General features: G+C 45.0%; 1 protein-coding gene across 1 annotated transcript; it reads right to left on the bottom strand.

Moving 5' to 3' along the window:
- Positions 1–5,540: 5,540 nt before the first annotated feature.
- Positions 5,541–8,779, bottom strand: LOC135506550 (reticulon-4 receptor-like 2). The gene is given in 6 exon segments (XM_064925902.1): positions 5,541–5,723; positions 5,726–5,893; positions 5,896–6,489; positions 6,789–7,022; positions 7,223–7,449; positions 8,707–8,779. Coding segments are annotated over 6 exon segments (1,389 nt in total). The 5' UTR covers positions 8,765–8,779; the 3' UTR covers positions 5,541–5,615.
- Between the last annotated feature and the right edge of the window lie 2,397 nt (positions 8,780–11,176).

Below are 11,176 nucleotides of genomic sequence, written 5' to 3'. Positions count from 1 at the left end.
AAACAACGGTCAACCCAAATACACACAGGGTGAAATTATCCAACACAGGATAAAGACTAACCGGAGAATAAGAAACACAAAACACAGACAGATAAAACGAATGACAAAATAAACAATCCCGCACAAAACAAGGGCGAGACAACCTACATTAAATACAGACACTAATTAACTAAACAACACACAGGTGAAACCAATCAGACAAAACCAACAGATACACGAAAAAGGGATCGGTAGTGGCTAATAGGACGGTGACGACGACCGCCGAGCACCACCTGAACGGGCAGGAGAGCCAACTTCGGCGGAAGTCGTGACAGTTTACATGTTATCTAGAAACAGTGCCTCCCAAGTGGATGCAGTAAACAGTGTACCAAGCAGGCCTGCTATGATTTACAACCTGACGACAATATTTTTGGGACTACTGAGAAATGTATTGGTGAATGATATGAATCATGCATTGAACTGCATCCATCTTTTCTGCCAGCATTGCCTTTTTTATTTATTTTATTTTTATTTCTCCTTTATTTAACCAGGTAGGCTAGTTGAGAACAAGTTCTCATTTGCAACTGCGACCTGGCCAAGATAAAGCTTAGCAGTGTGAGCAGACAACACAGAGTTACACATGGAGTAAACAATTAACAAGTCAATAACACAGTACAAAAAAAGGCGAGTCTATATACATTGTGTGCAAAAGGCATGAGGAGGTAGGCGAATAATTACAAGAAAAAGAAAGAGAAACGCACACCTATTAAGACGAGGTGCTGGCTAGCGGAGTAGAAACTTGAAAATAAAAGTAAAAGAGAGCCGCACACTCTTGGAGCTCAGATGCAAAAATTTAATACCAACGTTTCGACAGCCAAGCTGTCTTCATCAGGGTATAATGAGGATAAGGATTATACACTGATGAAGACAGCTTGGCTGTCGAAACATTGGTATTACATTTTTGCATCTGAGCTCCAAGAGTGTGCGGCTCTCTTTTACTTTTATTTTCAAGGCGAATAATTACAACCTTGCAGATTAGCACTGGAGTGATAAACGATCAGATGGTCATGTACAGGTAGAGATATTGGTGTGCAAAAGAGCAGAAAAGTAAATAAATAAAAACAGTGTGGGGATGAGGTAGGTGAAAATGGGTGGGTTATTTACCAATAGACTATGTACAGCTGCAGCGATCGGTTAGCCTTAGTGAATGTCATGGAACATTGAGTCAAATAGAACCTATTTTTAAAAACTCTTATAAAGTTGGTTTTGTAGCTTAAACTGGGAATTTGATATATTTTACTGATATTATTGTTTGTTTGTTTCATATCTGCAAAGTAGCTAAAACGCTGTCAGTTCCACTTTAAGAGCCTATTGTAATATTGATGTACTGTACATTAAGAGCCTATTGTAATATTGATGTACTGTACATTAAGAGCCTATTGTAATATTGATGTACTGTACATTAAGATACTATTGTAACATTGATGTACTGAACATTAAGATACTATTGTAATATTGATGTACTGAACATTAAGATACTATTGTAATATTGATGGTGTTACATGGTAACTGTTATCATCTACAAATGGACATTTGCCTGGAAGTCGAAGAAAGTATTGGTGTGTGTGCGTGCGTGCGTGTGCGTGTGTGCGTGCGTGCGTGCGCGCGTGTGCGCGTGTGCGTGTGTGCGTGTGTGCGCGTGTGCGTGTGTGTGTGTGTGTGTGTGTGTGTGTGTGTGTGTGTGTGTGTGTGTGTGTGTGTGTGTGTGTGTGTGCGTGCGTGCGTGTGTGTGTGTGTGCGTGTGTGTGTGTGTGTGTGTGTGTCCCTCTGGACTTTCCAAGGCTGATATCCAAATCCTTCAAATGATACGCCCACGCAAATCATTTTTTCAAAACAAAGTTCAGTATTTATTTCTTTATATAATGTTGCCTCTTTCCTTCCACAGTGAGAAAGATGACAGCAGAAGACAACTCAATCTCCTCTCACAGTCAAGTAGATACCAAAATATAGTTTTCTCACACATACATACACTCTCTCTCTCACACTCTCTCACTAGGTCAAGCAGGCAGGTTTAATTTACAGTCCAATCATTGGGTAAAATGGTATGACTGGGGCTTTGGTCGTCTGAAAGTGACCTGACTGTCATGGCCACAGAAGAGCACCGAGGCCCAGTTTGACCTCACCCTAATGGCTGACATATATGGATAGACACAGTGTTACCACAGCAGAGCAGAACACAAACCAATCCCTGGACTCTCTTACTAGTGAACAGCGTATTGTTGAGTCCATAGAATCCTGTTTCTATGGTTGACTCACATGTATTGAAAGGCTGTGTCCCATAGGGCACCTTACTCCCTAGTTAGTGGTCTACATTTGAACGAGGCCCATGCATAGGGGACAGGGTGTCATTTGGGATTCAACCCAAAATCTCCAACTGAATAACATAGGTAATGCTTTTCTTTAAAAGCGAGGCGATTTCAGAAAGCACAATCTATGTAACTACTGTAACAGAAATAGATTGCAATGACATTACATGGAGCTGCAAGACAGTCTGTCTGTCTGTCTGTCTGTCTGTCTGTCTGTCTGTATCTCTCTCTCACTCTTTCTCTCTGTCTGTCTGTTTCTCACCACTTTGTCTAGAAACTCATAACTTAAGGTGTGTGTGTGTGTGTGTGTGTGTGTGTGTGTGTGTGTGTGTGTGTGTGTGTGTGTGTGTGTGTGTGTGTGTGTGTGTGTGTGTGTGTGTGTGTGTGTGTGTGTGTGTGTGTGTGTGTGTGTGTGTGTGTGTGTGTGTGTGTGTGCCTCTGTTCTCCTCCTACTCATACCCTATCTCAGCCTGTCCTTGCCCTCTTCACCTCTACTGAAAACATCTATGTAAAAGGAACGGTCTCTCTCCTCCCTCCCTCCTTCCTCCCCTCTTTCTCTCTCTCTCCTTCTTCCTTCCGCTCCCTCCTTTAATTTCTCTCTCTTCAGAGGGATGGAGCACGCAGGGGTGAGTGCTTTACAGAAATAGGTGACCGGTAGGATAAAGAAAGGAAGAGAGAGAGACAGAGAGAGAGGGGAGGAAGGAGGGAGGGAGGGATGATTCGTCAGCACGCCTACCCACCCTCCTACAAAGCCTTGTAGAAACTCAGACAAAACGAGTAGGAAGAAAGGAAGAGGAGAGGAAGTCTGTTTTTGGTCACCTCCTCAGAGGTCCTCCTCCTTTCTCTGACGTTGCTTCAGCTGTCCGCCAATCAGATTCCAGTCTCTCTCTTAAACTGTCTTCCGTCGATCACTGGTCGCCAAGGCATGAATAGGTCAGTCAGTCTGTCAGCAAGTCAAGGAATTATGTCTCTCTGTGAGTCAGCAAAGTCTGTGAGTAACAATTTGGTCCCTCTGTTGTTCTGTCCATCTGTCAATCAATCTCAGTAAAGCCACAATGTAACTCTCCTTGTCTCTCCCTGCTGGGACACTGCCAGGCTTTTCCACCCATTCATTCTGTGCCAGAATCTCTGAGCTCAGAAGTCCAGAACAGTCCTATTGGAATAATATGGCTGGTCAATCACTAGTCGGTCTTATTGGTTTGGAGTGTCCAGTCCAGTCCAGTCATCACGTGTGCCATTCTATGTCTCTTTCAGTTCCAGTTCTAGATCTCTTCTTGAGTTCTATGCAGTTCAGTTACTGGTTGATTCTTCTGAGTTGAACTAAGTTGATTCTTCTGAGTTGAACTAAGTTGATTCTTCTGAGTTGAACTAAGTTGATTCTTCTGAGTTGAACTAAGTTGATTCTGCTTAGTTGATGTGGGAAGGGGGAGTATTAGACTAGAAACATTGGGGTGGGTATGATAGATGGAACTGGGGGGCTGAGTTGAAAACACTTAATTTGTTTGTTTACTCATCATCAAGTTTTTGACTATAGGACTAACAAGCAGCCATGGGCTCTGTCTGAAATGGCACCCTGTTCCCTATGTAGTGCAGTGTCAAAAGTAGTGCACTACTTTCACCTTCCAAAGAAGTGAGTGAGCATTCCAAGAGAGAGAACAAATTACTTAAAGAGATCAATTATTGATCAAGTAAAATCAGTTTGAAACACAACAGCTGCTGCACCCAAAGAAAAGTCTCACAAATGTTATTCAGAATCTCAATAGGTCTTTTTATCTCTCAAACGGGTCATGTCACACATTCCGTCAATGACATCACAAACAAACAGCGATAGCCAATCAGAACAGCGACTGACACTGCCAGACAGGAAGCATCCTTCCCCTGTGGCTTCTATGGTGATGATGTCATATTTACAGGACATGAAGTTATACAAAGACTGAACTTGAATACCTGAAGTGATTGCTTGTCTCTCCTATAAAATAGCTCATGGTCAAAGGACAGTACTGTCATTTTCTCTCTCTTTCTTTCGTTATTTCTTCATTTCACCGTGTCTCACATTCCTTTGCTTTATTTATATTGCCTGTGCTGTCCTTGCTCCCTCTCTTCCGTTCTCTTTATTATTTATTATTCTCTCCCTCGCTCTCTGTCATTTCCTGTTGCGCTTTCTTCTCTTCTCTTCCACCCTCTCTGTCCTCTAGCTTCTTCCTTTGGTAACTTTTTAACTCATCACTCTCTCTGCCTTTCTGTCTCTCTACCTTTACATATCTCTCTACATATCCTCTCTGTGTGTCTTTCTCTCTCTCTACCTTTACATATCTCTCTACATATCCTCTCTCTGTGTGTCTTTGTCTCTCTCTACCTTTACATATCTCTCTACATATCCTCTCTGTGTCTTTCTCTCTCTCTACCTTTACATATCTCTCTACATATCCTCTCTCTGTGTGTCTTTGTCTCTCTCTACCTTTACATATCTCTCTACATATCCTCTCTCTGTGTGTCTTTCTCTCTCTCTCTACCGTTACATATCTCTCTAGATATCCTCTCTGAACCTTCTCGTACGCTGGTGACTGCCTCTCTTTCATTCCTTCATCCCTTCTTTTCTCTCTCCCCTTAGCGATTTCTCTGTAAACAATCCATTATGAAGTAGGCATCGTGGTAGACAACATAAAAGAAGGATATCCCAACTGCACTGCACCATCAAGTACACCCACCTATTTACAGTACAGTTGTCAGAGTTAGTACAACAGTAGAAATGTAGATACTGTCGTAACTGTAATCATAGCACTTGTAGTAGCAGACATATTCGGAATAGTAGTAGTATAATAGTCGTAGCACTTGTAGTTGTAATATTCCTCCAAGTGACAACAGTTATAGCATTCGCAACAGTAAGTAGCACTGGTGTTAGCTGTAGAGCGTTACAGGTGACCACTGACCCCTGATTGCAGGCGTTGTCACGGCAACCAACACACCAGACAGGTGAGATGCACCTGTTGTAGTAACAGCCTTGGTTGACTACTGTACTGTACTATATTGTACTATGTACAATAGTGTACTATGTACTGTCAGCCATTGTTGTTTAACCCTGCATTAAGTTAGAAGTAACAATCTAACCCCCCCTTTGTATCCCCTGCTGTCCTGTACTACTGACAGAGGTTATCCAGTAGGACATCAGAGGGTTAACTAGGGAGGTACAGAGTCTTTAACAAGGGGTTCCCCATGCCCTGAGAGGGGCTGGGGCAAAGACAGGAACGGGAAGTGGGTACTCAGTCTGATTCAGCCAAATATGAGGTGTAGATTGATGGAGACGGCGAGTAGCGAGAGGGCGAGGAGGAGTGAGAGAGAGGGGGATGATGTGGGGGTGGAGGAGGAGTTGGGAGGAGGCCATCGAAGTCAGGCGGACACTCCAGCTCGAAGCATCGCAGCGTGGTGCCGGCGTCCTCGTTCCCATAGTTCGCCCAGTACTCCTCAGCGTCGAGTTTGGGTAGTGCTGCCTCTTCCTCACCGAGCTCGTACTTGACGTTGGTGGAGGACACGATGGGTGGGTTGTTCTTTCCTTGGGGAACGGGAAGGCCTTGATGGTCTCGGAGCTCTTCTCGAACACTGCCTTGGTCTGGGACTGGGGCTTGTGCTTGGAGAACCACCATCTTGTCTTGGTGCTGAAGGTCCTCGTGGTGGAGCCGGCCAGGGTGCCAGGGTCGGGGAGAGGGCAGAGGGCGAAGTCCATCTCACGGAGGAAGCGGAGGTCCATCCCGCGGCGGGGAGACGGGGAGGAGCACAACAGCTCGGACGAGGAGACGCGGGCGCCACGGAACCACTCCCACAGGGGGAGGGCCTCGCAGCCACAGGACCAGGGGTTCCCATTGAGACGGAGGAACTCGATGCCCTGGGTGTCACGGAGAGCCTGGCCGGGGAGCTCAGCCAATGAGTTGTTGAACAGGAAGAGCATGGTCAGGCGTCCGAGGTCGCGGAACGCCCGGCGGTTAACCTGGCGCACACGATTGTCGTGGAGAAGAAGGCGGTCCAGGTTGACCAGGCCACGGAACACGTTCTCCGACAGAGTACGGATACGGTTTCCATGCAAGAAGAGCTGGCTCAGGTTGATGAGGTCAGAGAAGAGGTCATCCTGGAGGAAGTGGAGTTGGTTCTCCTACAAGGACGAAACAGGAAACAGGAAGAGGAAGTGGTCAGGTTGGGTCAGCTGATGATGGGCTACATCTCAGTAGTGGTGAGGTGAGAAACATTTGCACCTTCCACTAAGGGCATCTCATAACTATCACTGATGCAGCATGATTTGAATCATGATACAACATGATGTAATTGTGATTGTGATTATATAAAATGATGTAATTTTCACAGCTATGAGAATTCCCTGTAGTGTGTGTGTATGTGTGTTGTGTGTTTTCATATGTGCCCGTGTGTGCATGAATATATGTGTACTGCCCCTACCTGCAGGTAGAGGAACTGCAGGCTGTACAGCTTGTGGAACAGGTCGTGGGGCAGGGCGGTAAGCTTGCAGCGGTGCATGTGGAGACTCTGGAGTTTCTCCAGGCCCCTGAAGGCACCTCCTTCCAGCCTGCGCAGGTGAGAGTTGTCCCCCAGGTCCAGCTCCTCTAGATCCCTCAGCTCACTGAAGGAGCCAGCCTCAATCCACGTGATGTTGTTGGAGAACAGCCACAGGACCTATAGGGGAGGAGGGCAGGAGGGAGAGGAGTGGAGGGGAGGAGGGAGAGTGTGAATATCAATATGTATTCTAAGGTCAGGTATTATTCTATGGTCATATTGTAGGTAGAGGCAGAGAGAGTTAGAAAGAGAGAGAGGGCAAAATAATCACACACTCAAACACCCGCCATGTCTCCTTTAAACAATCTACAGTCTCTTACCTGAGTCCCGAAGCCGAAAGAGCCGACTCTGAGCTCCGTAATTCGGTTGTTCTGTAGGAACACACGCTGCGAGTCGTAGGGCACGCCGACGGGCACGGAGGTGAAGTTCTGCGCCTGGCAGCTCACGGTCATGGGAGTCGGGTAGCACACGCATAGATGCGGGCACGCCGCCGACGGACGGGGTTTGCCGAGGACCAGCCACACCACCAGCCACAGGGACAGGCCGCCTGGGAGAGAGGGAAGCGGGGAGAAGTGAGTCTGGATGCGGGGTCGGGAAGGCGAAGCTAGCGGGAGCTGTCCGATAGCTGTGGTTCTGAAACTGTTTGGTGGTGGCCCGGATGGCAAACTGCTGCTGGAAATGTGGCAGTTGAATCCCAATACAGCTGATCAGTCAAATCTCAGATTACAATCAAAGTGTTGCTTATGTACCAAAATAGTTATGGATGCAGCAATAGTTTTTTCTCCCCAACATCAGTTTAAATTGTCACGTTTGAATACGGAGATATGAGGAAAAAATAGCTGGAGCTGTCCAGTAACAACGGTGCTGAAACCGTTGACGCAGACACTCAACTGCTGCACTAAACCACATTGCTACCTTCAGTTGATGCTAAATACTTTATGCAAAGCCTTTGTCTAATCTGAATACCTAAAATGTAGCATTTGGAAATTGTTGAAAACATTCACAAAATATCATTATATTGATGGAATGAGATTGTCATTTTAATACTGATTAAATAATTCACGCTCAATTTAGACAATATGAAGCTCAGTTAATTCATAATGAGTAAAGATTACAGCATCATGAGCCCATATGATGACAGAGATGACGTATGGTCACTTTAGGAGGCGTGATTGAGTAACCAAGTCTATGCGTAAAACTGCCTGTCTCTCTTAGCTTGCGTAAGGCATTACGCACGGCAGTATCGCAAAGTAAACCCAAGTAAAACGCATCTAAAACTATTACAAACATATTAAAAGTCGAAGTTAAGTTCCATATCTTACAAAGGGGATATCTGTCTACTGAATAGTTGCAAAGTAGGCCTACATCATAAAGTGAAATCAAAGTACAATCATAGCAAAATTGCAAGTTTAAAACGTCCCGTACTAAATCTATTTTACAAACGTATTGGAATTACAATCCATGTTGATGGCTGCATCTAACATGGCTGCAAAGCCCGCATTTTGTTTACATATTATCTGTGAATCATGCATTCCATTGCTAACTGGGTGAATTATTACCAAACTATCAAATCAGATACTTGGTCAAAGTCACAGCAGCCTAACTAACGCACAACACCTCTTACACTACTACATCAGAAGACAAACAGAATATAACGGGAAACCGTTAGAAAAGTGGTAGAAATAGGTCGACTGGAGGAAGGATTCTCAAAACTATCAAGTAAGATCGTTTCTAAAAGTCATAGTAACTCATGCACAACAGTATAAACCAATAGATGGTGGTAAGAAAATCCCGAGAAACTTACTTTTGAAGGTGCGCATGAATGAGCATTGTCTGCTCCGAGCGGTTGTAGGGGTGTCCATTTCAAACCAAAGCCGAAAGCGAGTTAGCCTGAGAGGATGAAATACTGCCTGCTATCTCCGCTGACTGGTACTCTGGACGATTGGTTCCCGAGTCGGAGCGACTGAGAGAGTACCGAATGTTGGCTCCCGGTGTCCCATTTATACTCGAGAATCCCGTTAGCGCCTACGGTTGTGGGCACCACGGAATCCCCTACGTCACGGGCCAAGATCGAGGGAGGGGGGTAAATGAGAGAAGAGAAAAAACGGAAAGAGGAGGGGCCGTGCACTGTGCGTGCGGGTGATGAGAGGATTCTTGGAGAGACCGCGCGCGCAACCGCAGATAGCCCAGAGGACAGCGCTCCAAGATAGAGAAAGTATATTCAGAGTCATGCGGGAGGGAGGGATGGAGTGAGTGATTGAGTGAGTGAGAGGAAGGGAGGGAGGTACGGAGGCACGATGCCCGGTAATGACTGCGCTTTGTGGAGGAGCGGAAGGCGGGTAGAGAAAGCAGCACTAGGTTCGCTGTCTGGCTCCGGATCAGAAGCCTCTATGGTCTGTTTCCGGGCGGCAACGGCACGCCTCAGAGAGAGGGGGATAGAGAGATGAATGGAGAGCGAGAGAATAGAAGGAAGAGAGAGGAAAGGAGATCAGTGGGATTAAAACCAAATCTGATTAAACAGACGGAGGGGGGACATTTACCTACTGCCAAAGGGAGGTTGTCGCACAGACATTTCTGAATGAATAATTCTACTTAGCCTATAAGGAGTGGAGACTTAGGAAATAAAACCCACAACACTCTCATGTGCCGAAGTAGTTGGTGACATGCGACATGAGACAGGAATGAATGAGTAGTCTTAGATATTATGAGTGGGACACATTCAGGTTGACATACAGAAGGATTTTGGAATGTGAAGGTGGGGGTTCTAGCGATATAATTGGGATTATCATTATATGGATCCATCTAGCTAATTGGTAAAACTCAGAGCGTTTTGGTGTAACTGGTCTGTCCAGCATAGTGTTTTGCTCATTTGGTGCTGTATACTTTCAAGCCAACCCAATGACAACCCCTGACGACTGACTTGCTTTAGCTCTCTAGGCTTTAGTTCAGTGGACTAACACAGTCTTGTGGTGCACAGGAGACCCAGTCGGCTACATACAGACAGACATGTAAAGAGACAGACAGACAAACGTAGACAGACAGGCTTTAGCTCAGCGGGCTAACTCAGTCTTGTGACATGCAGGAGACCCGGATTCCCCTGCCTCTCCCACACTATCAGCTGAGTGCGTTAGTTCCCTAGGTATTAGCTCAGCAGGGGAACACAGTCTTGTGGCAATCAGAAGACCCAGATTCTAACCCCAGTCAGTCACATATAAAGAGATAAAGGAACAGTCAGTTAATCAGATAAAGGAACAGTCAGTTAATCAGATAAAGGAACAGCCCGTTAATCAGATAAAGGAACAGCCCGTTAATCAGATAAAGGAACAGCCCGTTAATCAGATAAAGGAACAGTCAGTTAATCAGATAAAGGAACAGTCAGTTAATCAGATAAAGGAACAGTCAGTTAATCAGATAAAGGAACAGCCCGTTAATCAGATAAAGGAACAGCCCGTTAATCAGATAAAGGAACAGTCAGTTAATCAGATGAAGGAACAGTCAGTTAATCAGATAAAGGAACAGTCAGTTAATCAGATGAAGGAGCAGCCCGTTAATCAGATAAAGGAACAGCCCGTTAATCAGATAAAGGAACAGCCCGTTAATCAGATAAAGGAACAGTCAGTTAATCAGATAAAGGAACAGTCAGTTAATCAGATAAAGGAACAGTCAGTTAATCAGATAAAGGAACAGTCAGTTAATCAGATAAAGGAACAGTCAGTTAATCAGATGAAGGAACAGTCAGTTAATCAGATAAAGGAACAGCCCGTTAATCAGATAAAGGAACAGTCAGTTAATCAGATGAAGGAACAGCCCGTTAATCAGATGAAGGAACAGCCCGTTAATCAGATAAAGGAACAGTCAGTTAATCAGATAAAGGAACAGTCAGTTAATCAGATAAAGGAACAGTCAGTTAATCAGATAAAGGAACAGTCAGTTAATCAGATAAAGGAACAGCCCGTTAATCAGATAAAGGAACAGCCCGTTAATCAGATAAAGGAACAGTCAGTTAATCAGATAAAGGAACAGCCCGTTAATCAGATAAAGGAACAGCCCGTTAATCAGATAAAGGAACAGTCAGTTAATCAGATAAAGGAACAGCCCGTTAATCAGATAAAGGAACAGTCAGTTAATCAGATGAAGGAACAGTCAGTTAATCAGATAAAGGAACAGTCAGTTAATCAGATAAAGGAACAGTCAGTTAATCAGATGAAGGAACAGCCCGTTAATCAGATAAAGGAACAGCCCGTTAATCAGATGAGTGATGGAGGGAATCCATG

This window comes from Oncorhynchus masou, chromosome 20, assembly GCF_036934945.1.
Source record: "Oncorhynchus masou masou isolate Uvic2021 chromosome 20, UVic_Omas_1.1, whole genome shotgun sequence".
Lineage (NCBI taxonomy): Eukaryota > Metazoa > Chordata > Actinopteri > Salmoniformes > Salmonidae > Oncorhynchus > Oncorhynchus masou.
Note: the sequence above shows the minus strand (reverse complement) of the source record. Positions and strands in the feature narration are given on the sequence as shown.